We start from the raw sequence: 17,500 nt of genomic DNA, 5'->3' as shown, positions 1-17,500 counted from the left end.
CAGGGTTGGAGCCATTTGTGAGGGGACAAGTGACAAGGAAAAAAAAAAAAAAAAACCTGAAAGCCTGAGTTCTTCAGCGTGGCACTGAAAGGTGGAATGACTGGTTTCCCCTCGCTTGTGTTCAATACTGTAAATAATCTGCCTTGCTTTTTGTGAGCTCAAAGGACGCCGTGGCAGACATCCACGGTGGCAGCAGGGGATTAGTTAACTTGGAAACCATCAGCAAGTGTGTACACACTGCTGGTGAATATGAGATGAGTGGATAATGAGGCGTTAGCTCGGAGAGGCTGCACACGAGCCCGGATCTGTGGTTTATGGGGTGCTCACTCTCGAAGAAGGCAGGACTGGTTCAAAGTCAGCATCCCACCTCTACAATGTGTGCTGACAGAGTACAATGTGAGACAGAGGCCCTTGGAACAAAATGGGCAGATCTTAAACTTCCGAAGTGTTGGCTGTCAGTGCTCTCAGGAAGTGGCAGCGGAGAGGGAACCCTGTCGTCTCTGTAGCACACACTTGAGAACTGGCCATTCCTTGCCAAGGAAAGAACCCTGCTTAGGAAGGGAAAGTCTTTTTTCTTGGAGACCTGTGTGTGCTAGTCCTGAGTCACTGATTTGCATTTTAACACCATTAGCTGCTCTACAGGATGGGGAGCCATTGCAGTCTCTGACAAGAAAGTGACTTGGCTTAAGTGTGGATAAAATACTGAGAAACAAATAGGAAAAAAAAAATCCTGAGCAAGACTGCTTCCACAAATAGCTTTTGATTAGTCGGGTTTTATCTCCAAGGTATCCACTAGTGGCCTTTATTTTTCTAAATGCTACATTTTCTGCTTAGAGTCAAATGCTTTTTTCATGCTACTTATAAAAATAAATACTTGTACTTTGCTCCGATCATAATAGCTCATTAGAGGCGGCTGATTTTGGACTCAGACGACAACCTAGCACCAGAGGGCTGGGGAAGCCTCCTTGAACCTATCATGTTGCGAGCTTTAGCTCTCTGGGGAAAGAAAGAACTAAGGACCAGGGATTCAACCTTCTTAATTGTGAGCCTCATTAGTGATGGTTGCTAAGCAAAACACACACCTACCTTCAGTGCATAGGAAAGAGATAAACAATACGTCACAGACTCTAATGACTCTGGTGCTCAAGACGACCTTTAATTATTATATTTTTGTTCTCCTATACCTTAGTCATTAACGTAGAAAAACAAATTAGTTTATTTTTGTGGACCACAGCAGATTCATAAACTGTCATCCAGTTTTTGTGTTAGAGTCATATTTCATTCTGATAATCTGTGCATGCTTCATTCATTTTCCTGTGACTATGTCTGCCTGCTTTATGGGTGGCTCTTGAATCCACCACCTCCAGAGAGAGGATCTGTCTTAAAACTGTTTCATTTTATGGGCTCTCTACTCTAAAGGATTTCATCATGCTGTTTTGTTTGCAATTTATTTAAAAAACAAAACAAAACAAAACCTCCTGTTGCCGTCTCAGGATCCCAACGAGATCTATTCTGAGGTACGTGGCTGAGGAAATGGATCTTCTACAGAGGACAAGTGAATTGTAAGGACTGTGCAGAAGCAGGAAGCAGGAGGCGGGATGGCGTGGTAGGAGGTCTGCCATGTGGGAGCGCTTGATGCCTCAAACCCTCTTCCCTCTGGTCACTCTCTCAGAAGTCCTCCTGTCTTAACAAGCTACATGAGCAGTCCCTCGATTGTAAGCATTGGGTAAAATGCTTTATTCTCACCGCCCTCCCGTGTATGCATCACACACACACGTGAACACACACACGTGTAGGTTCAAGCCATCCAAGGACAGAAACTGATCCTCGCAGTCCTTCTGGGCTGCCAGACCAGGAAACCACCGCCCTCTAAAGCATGCACCATGTGTCTGAGAATGAATGACCTTCTGGATGGAGCGTCTAACAAGCCAAATAAAACAAACAAACAAACAAACAAAAACTGCAAGAAAAGAAAGCTTAGAAACAAACCGATAATGTGAAGGCCATGGCAGATGAGGGAAGATGAAGACAGAGCTGTCTGTTAAAGGAAGAGGAAGAAGAAGCCCGCCCCTCCCACGCCTCAACCAGGAGTGGGCTGGAAACCTTGGGAGAGCAGCCCCACGTGAACCAACATGAAGGATGGTGCAAAGGAAAAGAAGCATTGCAAATTAAAAAAAAAAATACATGTAACATGTGCCTACCATTGTCCAGATAAGAAGGGGCCGTACCTTCTGACGGGTCTAGGCGGCGGGCACGCCGCCCGTGTTTGGAATTGTTGTGCACAAACATGTTGTCAGATACAGCCAGCACGTGGCCGTCCACGTTGACTGTTGTTGATACAACAACCTGTAAATATGAAGCAGATTCGAAAATGGAGTTGGCAACGGACAGCCCAGGCACCAGTAGGCAAGAGAAAACCCAGCAAAGGGAAACTCCCTCCTCCTGGAACTCCCCATGGCTGCAGCCATTCACAGTTTTCATCTTTTTGTTTTTTTGGCTAATGGGGGTGGGTTTTGTTTTGACTGAAGACTGCTTCTTTTCAAAAACCCACTCTACTAATTACAGTTTAATCTCTTATTATGCTAACAAGTGAATTCAATTCAGAGAAATATTCTTCTAGCCATTAGCTTCAGAAACACCCCTCTAGCCACTCATTTTAAAGCCTCTGTTTTGATTGATCTGCTCGTGTATTGATTAGATAGTTTACCTAATTTAAATTAGATCACTGGAGACCAGCCTCCCTTGAAGAGCTGTGAGGATTCAGAGTAGACCAAAAAAAGCCTTCATAAATCAGGGCCCTCCCTGCCCACTCCCCACATTCTATCACCCAAATAATCCTTGGGTCAATTTTACAATTACATTTAATGTCTGGTAATGAACATTTTTTTTGTATCTGAAAAGACCAAGTTGAATTGGAATAGTGGAAATAGTCTCAATCCAAGCAAAGTATCTATTCTCAAGTTCATTTGAAAGGTAGACAGGGGTCCTTGATACTGAAGCCACTCCATTCCTGCTCCCAGGCTCAGGCCTTTCAAAACTCTCAGCAACCTCTCGGGAGATGAAGAAAAACAGCCCAGCCTAGGGTTCCACCCTGCAGGTGTAGACACCCAACTCCCCAGGGGGGTCTTGTAACACGCACCCCTCCCAGAGCCAGGAAACAGCCACTAACACGTGGCCTTGACATTTCTCTGCAGCAGAAGTGAGCTGGTATGCTGTGCTACTTCCACATGGGTGGAGTAATAAAGATGGAAGCTCAGGTGTAACCTGGGCCTTTCAGCAGGATTCTGCCTTGGGTTTGGGTCTAGATTTGGAAAGAAGTCTGACACAGGCCACCACTAATGTGGATCCAGCACTCAAGAGCAGGGGTAGGGGAGGAAATGCAGGGAAAACACTGGGTAGACTGAACAGAGATGCCAAGGCTACAAGGCTGCCCTCCTGTGCACTAACCAGCAGTGTGGGGGCTTTAGGGCATGGTGTGTAGTTTGCTAGGCCATATTAATAACAGGGGCAACTCTGGGGAGGGCCACAGGGCATAGCAGGGAGCTTTCCAAAGCCACTGCACAATTTTAATAGACATCTGGAGCTTCTCTAAGAGAAAAATCTGTTAATAAAATTAATGACATAATTTTTAAGTGTTAATGAATAAGGGCCAGGAGCGTGGCCTAATTGTAGAGTGTTTGCCTGGCATGTACAAAGCCCTGGGTTCTAGTCCTAGTACCCTATGCATAGAAAAAACTGGTAGTGATGCTGTGGCTCAAGTGACAAAGTACTCACCTTGAGCAAAAAGAGTCCAAGGACAGTGCCCAGGCCCTGAGTTCACGCCCCAGGACTAGCAAAAATAATATTAATAATAATAATAATAATAAATAGAAGCGATCAAAGACAAAAAATAAATATAATGCATTGAGTATAAAAGAGAAAGCAAAGCTGCATGCTTTTACATACATGTGCGTGACTGGGGTTTACCTCTTTACCCCTCCCTTTCGGGCCTGCCAGGGCTGCAGAAGTCTCCACAGCACCAGGCCCTGTGAATTGAACAAGTCTCTAGAAACTGCTCTCCAGGACAGTTCTACCCTGACAGTCCAGGTCCCCAGCCTCTCTCAGGCTGCTGCATGCTGGCACTGTCCTTGGACCTGGCAGGGAGGCAGCTCCTTTGCCATTCCAGTGCCACTTTAGCCTGGCTCCCTCTTCCTGGGGACCAGGGGTTGCTTCTGCTTGCCCAGTGCCCTCCCTACGGTCTACCTGCAAGCCCTGTTCTTGATATAGAAGGAACTCTAGGAACAATTCATCTCTGTGTGATGCAGCCACCTGACTGACACTAAGGCAGAGACTTGGCCATAATATGGTAAAGAAATAAGAGAAGGTAAAAATCAAAATAGAAAACAAAAAAGACTGCTGCTGCTCTGTCATCTATGTGTGTGTGTGAGTTGCCAGGGGAAGATGGCAGGGCAGAGAAAGCAGGCTGGCCATTTGATTTCCACCTGGTCCAGCCCTGCAGCACACCTGTGGGAAAGTGACATGGCTGTGACCATGAGGCCAGCTGCAAACACATGTGAGCCCTGACATGCTCCTAAGTCCAGGTCGGCCTTGTGAGAGGCAGGGAGCTTAGATAGGAGGCTGGAGGACGTCCTGCCTGTCAGTACAAGCTCCCACGATGCACCATGAGATGGCTGTGATTGATGCTGTGCTGGCTACCAGTGAGATAGGGATGTGGCCCCTCGGCTGCCTGCTGCGGCCCACCCACAGGGCTGGGGGTTAGCTCATGGGTGTAGCCCACGGGGTCTGCCCTCCCCATTGAGTGAGATGGGTAGGCAGCCATATTTCCTTGAAGGACCGACACCCACATAAAATGCCTAGAAACACGGTGGGCCCTCCAATGGAAACAGAGTCTACAGCCTAGTGAGAATCACTGAGTAAGCCAGCCAACGTGGAGTCACTTCAACTTGCTGCTCAGCTCTCCAGCAGGAGATAGCCGCTGACTATTCCCAGGCCCCTGACCATTCCCAGGCCGCTGACCATTCCCAGGCTGCCAGAAGTGTTACCTTTCTTATAACTAGTCCTAGAACTCATTCCGTTGTAGTTGAAATCCTCCATGGCTATAAGGGACAGGGCCTAGCAGCTTGGCACTGAACTCAGGAAATCATACATCACAGACCTTGGGGGAAGGAAGAAGCTAGAATTTGTAGAGGCCTTTAGTAGGAAGGTGCAAACTCTTTCAAAAGGAGGCTCAAGACCTCCAGTAAACACAAAAGGTTCCATTATAGCTTCCCTCCCAGGAAGCCAATCAGCAGGGCTGAATCCACAGAGCAAAGCTCATTTGGGGCGTGGTGGTAGGCCATGACTGGCACTGGTAGTGTGGAAATACCAGAACATTTTTAAGGCATTGTATTTACCTATTCTACCAAATGTACCAAATCTGGTTTGCTACTGTCCCTTGGAAGACGAAAGATTGCCTCTGAACAATTCAAATTCTGCGGAAAGAGCCATCCTGGGTGGCTGGCGCCTCACAGCAGGGAGAATGTCGTACCTGGAACCTCCGCATATCCCGAGGGTTGCCTGCATTCTTCAAACAGTTCTGATTGCACTTGAGGAAGAACTTTAGAAAGAATCTACAAAAAAAAAAAAATACAAAGAATGGTCTGTTAGGGTTTATCACACAAAACACACAAACTTTCTAAAAGACAGTGACTCCACTCCAGCAAAGGCCACCCCTCAACTGCAGCTAGTTGCCCATAGGGGGCGATGTTGAGGGATGCCAAAGGACTGTGGGGCAGAGTCCTATTCCCTCAGCCTGTCCCTGTGGAAAATGTGCCCAGGTAGTAGAGTGACTCACATTTATCCAACAATGTGGATTTCCAAGCTCCATAATAACATCTGTGAATTTCAGATAGGCCATTTCATACCTGGATCTTTACAGGAGTGGATGGACTGACCAGTAACCAATGGAGAAACACCTATCCCCCATACAAGGAAGCCAGCTTCAGCCAGTAAAATTGCAAGATATCTCATTAAATTCGTATTTTGTGTAAATAACAAAATGATTTATTTTAGAATAGGTATGCCCCAAAGCAAATCTATACTTTCGAAACATGCTTTTTATAGAAATTGAAACTTCACTTTATCTAGAAACCCCAGCTTCAGGGGACATCCCAGCCTGGGACACACATTATAAAGACAGAGTTTTACAAGTCACAGGAGATGTTAACTTTTACGAAAGGAATGGATGTTTCCACTACAATTATATCTCGGTATGGCCTGTGTGTGTTTTTAGGGGACTGGCCATGGATTCTTGGTGTGGTTGTGAAACTTCCTTAGGCAACGCTAGGGAGCCGCAGACATGAACTCAGGTAGGAGGTGAAAAAGCCAGCCCAGGAGCTAGTTCAAGTCCCACCATGCCTTGCCCCGTCCTGTGGCGGGAAGTCAAGAATCCTGACAGTGTATAGAAACGTGGTGAAGCAAGCACCATGGTGTCCTCCTCCTGCTGCCAGCTGCATGAGGAAAGGGGCTGTACCAGGCCTGCCAGAGGGGTGGTTCTGGGCAGTGTGGCTTTGCATGCCCAGCCATGGGGGACACGGGAGTCTTGTCCTGTGCAATATCTGCATCTGCCCGTGTTAAAGGTGGCCCCTGCTCTCTTCAGTGTCCTCTCCAGCAGGACTAGACACAGAACCCACTGAGCACTGCTCAAATCCCATCTGTCCCACTTGTAGTTGATTTAAGTCTTATGAAATTCTCCGTAATTTCCTTGAATTCCATCTTTCCTGACCAAGATTCCATGTTGGCAAATCTTCTCTCTTAAACTGAGAACATAAGAAGACTCCATAGACCTAAGACCAATTTCTCTAACGGTATTTCCAACACTTCCTAGGAGATTCCACCCTTGCAGAAGAAAAGTCCCACTGATGGCAAAAGAAGAGTGGCCATTTAATTACATCTTCTGACATGCCCCCAGTCCTCCCTATTTCAGGCTAGAATTTACATCTTTTATTAACTCACCTCACCTATACACTTAGCTCACAATGCTCTTAACACCATCTGCCATCAGCTGGAGCAAGTCACTTGATATTCCACCCACCAATTTTTCCTAACAACCACTGCGCAATTAAACTCCACGCATTCTGCAGGGAGGTAAATTAGGTGCACCTGCGGCCACCCTGCATTTGAACTGCATCAGAAAGGGCCTAACAAGGTGAGGGCACCACAAAGTTATCGTCCTGTCAGGCAATTAGGTTTTCACTTCAGGGACAGCCACACGGTGCAATTATCCCCCACATTACCAGCCAGCTAATCTCCTGAGCAGGCACTGGCCGAGAAGCTGCTCATCCGCAAAGGTACCTGCACGGGGGCTGGCCAGGCCAGCGCGTGTGTGTGCGCGTGTGTGCGTGTGCGCGTGTGTGCGTGTGTGTGAAATGGAAGGTTTCTCCCCACTCCTCACTCCAGAGGGGGTTGCTTGAAATTCCTGGATGTCTTTTTAGCCAGTTCACCCTTTTATCACCTGCTGTCCTAAGCAGCCCTTGCAGCAGTCCTGAGGAGCCAGAGCTGGGCATCCTAGAGTTCAATTAACATTGACTCAAGACTCAGAACACACATGGGCCGAGAGCCCCTTAGACACGTGCAGGCTTACGGGGGAGATGCAGTCACAGCCATGAGCATACATCCATTCATTCATAGTCAGTCTCTCCCTCTCTTTCCTCCCCTCCCACCCCGCCCGCCTCTCTCTGCAATAATAGTTTTGGCTTCTTTCCAAACTGTGCAGTGGCAGTGGAAGCACTTGAGACAGGTCCACAGTGAGGAGGAGAGGTGGAGAGGGGGACCCTTGTCAACCACTCCGGTCCTGATGACACACATAAAGTCAACAACGCCCAAGTCACTGACTCCTCCCACACAGATAGAGAGAGGGCTGCTGCCTGCCTTTAAACAAACACACACCTCTAGTTGACTGCTGTTTAATGCAGGAACTCAAGGTCGCCCACGGGTGGGAAGGATGGCACCTCCAGGCTGGGAGTACCATCCTGAGCTGGTGGGCCTTCAAGAGGAAAATGTTTCACAAGGTGCACGGCTCTGGCGTTTGGGGCGGGGGGCAGTGGAGGGGGTTAGAAAACCGAATGCCCACCATATGAAGTTAAATGGTAATTCTCATCCTTTACTCCATTACCCTTTAATTGGCTTTATCCTAAGAAATATCTGACAACCACTTTACATATCTCACTTTCGGAGTCTAGTACACAAAGGATTTAATTCTCTTGTTATGAAAGGAAAAATCCTTCCCATGTCAGAAAATCTTTGGCACCAATAAACTCTTTATTACTGCTAAACATGGATTTGCTGCCTGATCGCAAAGAGGCGATAAAAATTCTAACCTGTCATTAGTCCATTATGCTTAATTGTGTACAGTGTTTCTCTTACATCTGCTGGCCCGACATCAAAATGACCATTATGGGTACTAATTCCCTGACCCTATCTTTATTTCCCTAAAGAGCCATCATCTTTCACAGTAGGTACCAGAGTAAATCAAGCTTGAAATATGGGCTTTATTTACTTGTTTCTCGCAGGCAGAGGGGAAGACCGCAGCTAAAGACAAACTGCCCCGTACGCGTGTTCCCTGGTAATATTCCACTTGGAGCAGCTCATGACATCCTGGAAAGTTCTCAGGATGGCGAGCAGGAGGGAAGGTGAGGTCCTGCCGCTCTAGAGGTGCGGCCTCCTCTTCTGCAGCAGGCAGAAGCCAGGGGGCAGGTGTTCTTGATCGATCTTGGGAGGGCTGGCCCTGGAAGGTTCTCTCTGAATCCTAAGGGCCCTATGACAACAGGCTGGGGACACATCAGGCTCTTGCCTGGGAGGACAGACAGTGAGGAGGGGCAGAAAGCCAGTCCTGATCACTTGGGTTTAAACTGGAAAATCCTCAGGCCTACCTTCCTGCTGAGACTGGGGCCCTGGCTGGCTAGACCCAGTGAAGAAAGTTGGAAGTGTTGTCTCGGTGACAACAAGCAAATCGAGTGCTAACGTAAGCACAAGGATGTTTCAAACTACACGAAACAAATAACCGTATCCATTGATTTCGCCAGAGTCCAGCGTCAGTATCACAGGGTCAGGGCAGTAACTAATTTCCGTCTGTTCCGTTTCTGTGTGTTTAAGCTATGAATTAGTTCATTTATATTTACTTTTATGAAGCTGATTAACCAGAGCTTCTCTATCTGATGAAAATCATTTTAATTGTAGTGTTAGGCTCCTGTGTAATATCCATTACATTATGAACTGTTTAAATTCTACATGGGTATTGTGTAAATTGGCCCTTTGTGAGCAAGTAGGCAATTAGGACCAAACAGCCCTCCTTTAAATGGCTACAGAACTTTGTGGTGGTGTTCAGGACAATCAGAGACAAAGGAGGCTGTTTAATTGTAATTTAATGGAATATCAAGGAGTCCATGGCATTCGACGCTGGCAACAGAGAGCAGGAGAGAAAAATTAACTGCAATTATGTTTGATTAAAGCTATCCTTCTCAATAATCAGCGGTCCTGACAGGCCATAGGGCTCTAGTGAGCTCCAGGATGGCAAAAGGTGTTGAGCAATATTAGGACCAATAAAGGGGATATTAGCATAGCTAATTACAGCCCTGCAAAACCTGTAAAGGGGGCCTCTGTGTATTGTAATGTGTGAAATAATTGGCTGAGGCCGTTATCAATTACATAAGGAATGAATTTGGTTTGTCAGAAAAAAGCTGATGAGATGCATCCCTGACATGGTCCGGTCCCTCCTCCTTCCAGGCGGCTCAGAACTTAGCCCTTCCATCAAGGGCTGCAGCCGCCAGTGGCCAAGTCACTGATAAAACCGTCCTGCCAGCAAGCGTTAGGTAATTAATACAACTCATCCTCGCCACCCGCCCTGACACTGCTGTTTTTACCTAACTGAAGCCACTAATCATGCAATAATGACTTCTTTCCCTCTGGTCAAAGGAGAAATAGATCGTCTCCTTAGAAATGCAGCGGGCTTCCAGGGCGCACCCTGGTGACTGAGAAGGAAAATGGAACTTGGAGCAGTTTTAATTGTGTGCGTCTTGCACGTGACTCTGGCTGGCCTTCCCTTCCCTGCCTCTCTGCGGGGACTTTTTGGTTTCTGACTGTTTGGTTTGCGCCATGCCCAGAGTCTGGTTTGCCAGGGCTTGGAGACTGAGCCACACAATGCTCTAAGGTACAACTCTGGCTGGTGGCTCCTCCGGGCGATTCTGAGGTGCTCCAGCCTCTCTGGCAGGTTAAGTGGCCGCACTCAAGGAAAGAGCTCTGGCTTCTCACAAATCCCTCCTGCGCCTCTGGCCCTCAAGTCGTAGGGAATACGGGCAATAGCAGTCAAGAATGAAAACGTGGAAGGTATCTTTCACGGGATGGGGGGAGGGGGCTTGCTTTTCCAAGCCCTTAATAAGCAGCACATCCGGAGGAGAGTGGGATAAGCCTCCAGATCACCAATCGAAACCCCAGAGCTTCTGCAGGTAAATCACCGCGTCCTGGCAGGACAGAAGGCTCTAGGAGGCTGCACAGAACCCCATCCAGACATGCCTCCTGTCTTCAGTTCACTACTACTTTAAGACATAATGGCCTGGATAAGAAAGGGCCACTTAAAGAGTCACAAGGCACAGGGTGCTCGGGGCTGAGTGCAGGGGAGAGCCGGGGTGGGAGCTTCCTTTGTGGGGGAGGAACGCCCTTGCCGCTGGAGAGTGGCTGGCCCCACCACCTCCGAGTGCGCCAAACGCCACACTGAGTTTTTTGCTTCCCACACTGTTAATTTTGTATGATATCAACTTCACTTCAGTTAGCAAAAATCATCCCCACGCCAAGGAGATCATAGGGGCTCACCCCTGAGGCTTCTGAGGTGCAGTGGGGAGGGGGGGCTGGGCCCCTACCTGCTACAGAAGCTAAACAGTTAAGAGTCAAATTAAAAGATAGAGCCTTGAAGAGACTTTTCCTGACTGATAAGAGAGTGGCCGTGGAGCGGTTCTCCAGGTCTCTGCTAATTACCGGGAAGTCCCAGAAAGCCGTGGCCACAGCTGCGGTGTGTGCACGCACAGTCATCCGTCGCTGGAGTATTGATTACTGGGCAATTCTAGCCGATCGGGTCTGGGCGCTCCAGAGACAATGTGCTTCCCTCACAGAACCTGTAATGAGCAGTTCCTATACACGACTACATTCTGCTGACATCAGATCTGTGCACTAAGACAGTACACAGGTCAATACGTATCGGATTTCCAAAATGCGAGGGTCTTAATGTCAGCCTCTCTTTTTCTCTCACTCCTGCCATTAGCGGTGACTGGACTCACGTTCTGGACTGCCATACGGAAGGAAAAATCTGCTCCATTAGTCTGATTTATTCTTCAAATATGCCATGACAAATTGCTTTAACACCAGACTTATTAAATTCTTGTACATTTCAAGTTATGGGTCTCATGCACTTGTAGTGTCCGCGTGACGTCATCCCGGGGGCAGGAGATCATGGCCCTGAGTTTTACAGTTGGGCCAGGCATCCTTTGTCGGCACCCCCATCCCCACCCCAGGCCAGAGGTCATAGTGGCCTGGCTCCCCCTCCCCGTCCCCCAACACACACGTAGAAGGACCCATTCTCCACAGAGGCGTTCTCAGGCACACGTGACGCCCTGCGGGGAAATGCAGATGTGGAAGGATTTGGGCAGATCCATGGCTTGACTTGCAGTTCAACAATTACTGGCCTTTGTCTGGGGATTCTTGCTCCAGTGTGGCAGAGCCCGTCTCCAGCGGACTCGAGCTACTTTACTTCCCTTGGAGGTAGTAACCACACCGCATTAACAATATTTGTTCTACAATCGCCAAGGGATCCACTTCCCAGATTCTATCACTTCTTTATCTCCTGACAAATACCTCACCATCGAACATTATTAGGTTAGAAAATTAACCCTTGGCGGTCTAGAGCCACGCCAGGCCCCACCGTCCCTCCAAAGAGTCTTATCGCTAAATTTCTGCTATAATGGTTTTTCTTTCCATCACAATTTCAGCAGCGGCTGTCAAGAGGCACTTATAGATACCGTGATCTTGGACTTTTGCAATGATTCTCATTAAAATGATGCCAAAGAGATCTGATGGGATTTAATGGTTTTACCGGCCAGCTCAAAACCCACTTCCCTAACAGACCCCGTGCCAAGCGCTCTGTTTGGAGGAATTGGTGTGACTCGCATTAAACTTTTCCGGGTGGTTTTAATGTGTTCAGATAAGTACAACGCAGGTAGACACTCTCAAAGCAAACGTATCCCGAGTTCTGTGCTTTGTCGGCTGCCCTCCTCTGCTGGCTGTCAGCATTCTAGTTAGTGTTTTCTCTAACGGTTCCTGATATTTCGTGATAGTTTTGATAAGGTTATCTGTTTAAAAGAAGTCAACTGCACAACACAAAGGAAATGTGAAGTGCACTGTATTTACGCTGGGCTCTCATTTCAAGTGCCTATCTCTCCTCTTCCCCTTACCTATTTCTCTATTTCTAATGGGCGATGCAGCATTGACAGTATTTCCCCAGCAGATCACTAGCCCTGTCAATCAGTCTGTATTTTGTCTTTCACTGCGGGCTCATTAAAACAGCTTCCTCTCTCCCTCTGGACACTGCTCTATTTGCCAGCTCTGATCACGAAGCTCCTTATTTAAGAAAAATGCCAGCATCACTTGGCTCACATCAGATGCACCCCCTGACTTGTTGCCAGCTCCGAGGGAGACTTACAGGTTGTGCAGAGACTATGCACCTGGGCCCTTCCAGACTCAGGGTTTCAAGCCTCTCTCCCCTCCCCCTTTTGGGGGGCATTTGAAGGAATCTGAAGATAAACAGCAACATTAGTCTGCCCGTCCTCTTTACTACAGGCCACAGATCCTGTCCTCAAAACCAACATGAAGCTGGCGTTCAGTGGTGGTAGTGGTATCTCTCCCTCCAGCCTCTGAGTGGGAAAGATCATGTTCATCTTTCCCTGCTCCCATCTACATTCCCCCTATCCACGGCAGCTTGCTTAATTAAGAACTATCCTCTTCGTAGGCTGAATTATTCATTTTAAAACATCACATTTTAAATCGAGCCCATGCATGTGTGAGGAAATCGGTGTCGAACCTGCCTATGCTGGCTCTCTCTAGCCTTTTAGGTCCTGATTAAAAACTTATTAAAACATTATAAATGATTAATGGGGGCACAGCTCAGAGTGGCAATTATTAGTTTTAATGCAGGTAATGCAGCTTAATGAGGGGCACATGTGCGCGAAGCCTTAGCTTCATTACTCCTGTGTGTCAACATATACAAGAGAAATGTGTGTACAGGACATCCATTACTTGGAACCGCTCTGAGCCCCCTCTCTTCACCTCCCTTTGTTGATGAGCCATAAATTAATCTCTTTCTGTGGCTCGGGGAGGACTAAGGTGTTCAAATCATGGTAAACCCTGCTCGGCTCCCCAAGATAACTGTGGGACTCTGGCTGGACGCCTACTGTATGTGGGAATCTTTCACTGGAATCTTTGCAGATCGTTGTTGTCTACAGACAACACACAGCCACAGCCATCCCTAGTGGAGCGGGTCGTGCTCTTGTTCTTTCTGGTTTCAGGAGGGCTCCAGGGAAGCTTAGCACTACGGTGCAGTGCTGGATTCACATTCACAGAGTTTTCCTAATTCTCCACATGTGATTCCAACAGCCTTCTTCCTAGCGACTTCTTGCTGCGGGGCGGGTTGCAGGGGAGGGAGTGCGAGAGTGGAGACAGATAGGGAGCCCTGTGCTCCAGTCCCCTGGCAAGGAACACATCCAGGGGCTGGGCGCAGGATTAAGGGGAGGAACTGCAAGCCAGGGCCTCGTTGCAGCATGGAGCCAGGGGGAGCACAGACCTAAAGAGGAAGCAAGTGGCAAATGGATGCGTTTAGGGTGCCAAAAGCAAGGGCCCCAGCATGCTTCCCAGGCCCATGAATCACCAGCCCCACCCAAGACCCTGAGTCCTGGCCTGCCAGGCCAGCACGCAGCCCGGGAGCGGGCCACTGGCCCAACGTCACACGTCATCTTTTATTTTCTGTTTTGGTGACAAGCAGCTTGATCCGAGCTGATCTCCGCTATCTGTTTGAAGAGTATTCAGGACTATTTGCATCATTTTATCGCTAATGTATAATATATGGCTCTAAAGTGAGCCCAGGCGCTGTCTTGTTACCGAGCATAAAGAAGTAAGGGCAATAAAGATACATTAGTTCTCTCGAGCACAGCGGCTATAACGCAAGCATGGAGGTTGCTGCTTAGAGTTAAGAGGCAACCTTTCTGCCTGACTAAGACAATGGAGGAGTAAAGAAAATGTCAAATCAAGAAAAGCTGGATTTAGAGATGAGGCAGCCCAGAATGACGTTGGGGCCATATTTTGTGAAACTCTAATGCAGTTGGCAGCAAAGATCCGTGTTTCTGATTCATCCAGGGCCGCATGGCAAAGCTTTGTCAGTCTGTGCAAGGTATAAATAATTCAGGGTGAGAGATGGCAATTACAGGGCCCTGCACAACCAAAATGAATATTTTATGAGGACTAAAACTGCTCTGGAATGAATCATACACATGGAGACACACATGGCGAGTGGCTCCTACAGGCCAGCCCCAAGGAGAGAGAAGGGAGGCCTCATCTCCTTCCAGAGTGTTGACTGGAAACCTGGTGCGGGGTAATAAGCAAACACAAAGGGGTCGGCCCGCTAGCCTGCCCACCTCCCGTTTGGCGGATTCTCAGTCCTTAAACCCCTCAGCACGCAGGTGCTGGCCCAGCCTACGTGCGTAGTAGACACTTTGATGGGTAACACCCCAAAAGTTTGGTTTGCAGGAATTTCTGGATTAGTGGTGAAGGTCTCTTAGCCACCGAGAGCCTCTCCTCCGGAAACCGGATTCTGGTACTGGGAGAGAGGAAAGACCTGCGGTCCCAGAGAACATTTCTGGGCACTTGAAGCATGAGCCGTGGCTCTTCTCTGGACCTGAACCGTCCATGGTCAGGTCCACTGACAGTGGCTTACCCTGTCCATGTAGCCAATGCCACATGGACAAGCTCCCGCCCTCACTTTGAAAACCATGAACTACCAATGGATGGGAGGAGTGTTAGCGAGACCTTTAAAGGTTGAAAGGATGGTTTCATCTGTTACATTTCCTCTCCGAATGCTTCTGGTGAGCTGCTAGAACAAATGACAACATTGTCTGCCAGGCCAAGGAGGCCCAGGCCTCCTGGTGAATAGGCATTGTGTTTGTCCAGCCACTGATACCTGCGCTTTTGTGGTAGAAAGAAGGCCGTGCCATGACATCAACACAGCACAAGTGGCCCTCTGTGCAGACACCAGAGTGGGCCTGCCTGCCACGGTGGGAACCCAACACAAGACCCCTCTGAGAAGATTGTCTTTAAATCCAACTCCAAGGCATTGTGTATGAAAACAAGGCTATTAGGTATATTAATAATTTGATAAATAGGGATTTGCCCTTAATTATTCATGAAGAACATTTGGCAACAGTAAAATTATATTCACAGAACAGGTTTATAAACCAGCTAATTATAAATTAAGTATGCAAGAGAAAATTGCTAACCTTGAAATTAAAATATTTTATGATTCTGAAATTACAAAAAAAAAGGTAGAAAATTATCAAAAACCCCATGTGCACAGCAAGTACAGCAGGTCTGTAGAGATGACAGTAAACAGGCTAGAGGAGTGACAGCAGACAAGCAGGGCAGGGCATCTCTGCCTCTCACAAGGCCCCAAAGTGGATGGAGACAAATTCTTTTCAGTGCAACTTTCAGAGAGGGGGTGTCCACCAGCCTCTCCCACCAGCTGGGCAGCTCAGGTCTTGCCAGTGTCCCAACAGCTCCTTGTGGAGGTCACACTGAGTACCTCTGCTTGCTATAAGCTCGCAGGCCCCTGAACACAAAGATTTTGCCCTCTAATAGCATGGCTATGAGGAGTCCAAAGCAAGCCTCTGGCTTCTACACCTACATGGGTGTAGAGGGACCAGGGAGATGGTGACACAGGCATGCAGTCCCACTCATTCCCACTAGAGGGCTTCTCCACCAGGGAGCTGACAGATGCCATTGTGGGTAGCCTGAGGGTCAGAGAGGGCTCTATCTGCTGCTGTGGGACCCAGATTCCTTCCTGAGAGCCCCACGGTGGCTCTCCTCTCTAACCCTACTACCTGTTCGGAGGCTTGATCCACCTGCCAACATCCCTGTGGCCCCTCCCACTCCAGGGGTTTCAAAGGCCAGCAACATACCCCAGTGTCACCCACATCATCCGTTTCCTCCCTTCTTCCACTTTTCATGACTAACTGTCCTCTCAGAATTGAGACAGATGTTAAAAGAGTTCAGGAAAGCAACCTGGATGAATCATCCAAGAATCCTATCGGTGGCATTCTAACTTTTTTTCCCATGCCACGCCGCTCCCACCAAAAGGACGGCAAGGACAGAGACTCAGCAGTGCCCAGGACAGACCTGCCAGCCCTCTGGGCCACAGCTCAGTGACTCTGCACTTAGCTGAAACCAAAAGACAAATGGGCAAAAGCCCACTGTGGTGCTTTCTTTCCCCCTTTTGGCTGTGGAGAATCTGGATGTTCCTCATCGGCCAAGACCCCACGAATTGCAGGAGGAACTGGACCACATCACAGTATGCAGCTGCATGCCCGAGTCCTTACCCTGGCACGCAGACAGTCCAGGTGGAGCCATCGGGGAGGTCCCTTGGAAATCCTTTCCCATATAAAATCCTTAATCAATATGCTCATGGTGTCAACCTGCAGTGCAGGCGCTGCAACTTAAAATGAGCATACGGCAGGAACATCGAACATGTACTCCTGAACCATGGCCGGAGCGTCAAGTCCGCAGGTGGAGTTGGGGAGAGCTGGATTGGCACAGGACACGCAGGTCCCCACCGTGCCAGGACTTCTCCAGACCCAGAGACTCTCCAAAACTGGAGGACAAAGCTTCAAAGGACCATGCGCGGCTGAGGAGAGGAATCACCAAGGGGTGTGGCATCTGCCGCCCACCAGCCACCAGCCTGACTTGGAGCATGGCTTTAAGCCACCTTTGACCAATTCGTTTAACTCCACCGGCTAGTATCTAAAGAATGTTTTTGGGTTTTTTTAATCATTCAGAATCGACTCTTTGCCATTTGATAGGATACATTCCTTTCTTTACCTCTGGGATGCCCCACAGATGCTAAGCAACTTCCCCTAACAATATTTAAATTGCTTACAAAGCCTCTCTAAATATTTGCCATGTATTTAGAATGCCTAAGATTTTCCTGTTATCCCAAAGTCTTTTTGTTGTAAATTGCAATTTTACAACTTCATGCTTCTGATGTATTTTGACAAAGCTCTGCTGACACCCTCTATTGGCCTCCAAAGGCACCATGGCTGACACTCCACGAGCCACCAGAGGACTCTCAATTTGTTGTGAGACCGCTGCTACTTTGCCATCCTCAATCTGCATGGAGAAAGATTAAACATTCAATTTGTTACTTGATAGGCCACAAGGT

At 48.2% G+C, this 17,500-nt stretch overlaps 1 protein-coding gene across 8 annotated transcripts in view; it reads right to left on the bottom strand.

The window, feature by feature from the left end:
* The window catches only part of Ebf3 (EBF transcription factor 3), a 121,320-nt gene that overhangs the window by 39,254 nt on the left and 64,566 nt on the right, over window positions 1-17,500 (bottom strand). For 4 of the 8 annotated variants that reach the window (XM_090346843.1, XM_090346845.1, XM_090346846.1 and 1 more), the window contains exons 7-8: window positions 5,528-5,609; window positions 2,202-2,346 (exon numbers count right to left, since the gene is read on the bottom strand). In XM_090346843.1, coding sequence (XP_090202969.1) covers window positions 2,202-2,346; window positions 5,528-5,609 — 227 coding nt within the window. The remainder of the gene's footprint in view (window positions 1-2,201; window positions 2,347-5,527; window positions 5,610-17,500) is intronic. The other 4 variants (XM_090346844.1, XM_090346847.1, XM_090346848.1 and 1 more) reach the window with 1 other exon arrangement.

This window comes from Megascapheus bottae, chromosome 15, assembly GCF_031878675.1.
Source record: "Megascapheus bottae isolate mThoBot1 chromosome 15, mThoBot2.hap1, whole genome shotgun sequence".
NCBI classification, from domain to species: domain Eukaryota; kingdom Metazoa; phylum Chordata; class Mammalia; order Rodentia; family Geomyidae; genus Megascapheus; species Megascapheus bottae.
This window is presented reverse-complemented; position numbering and strand designations above follow the sequence as displayed.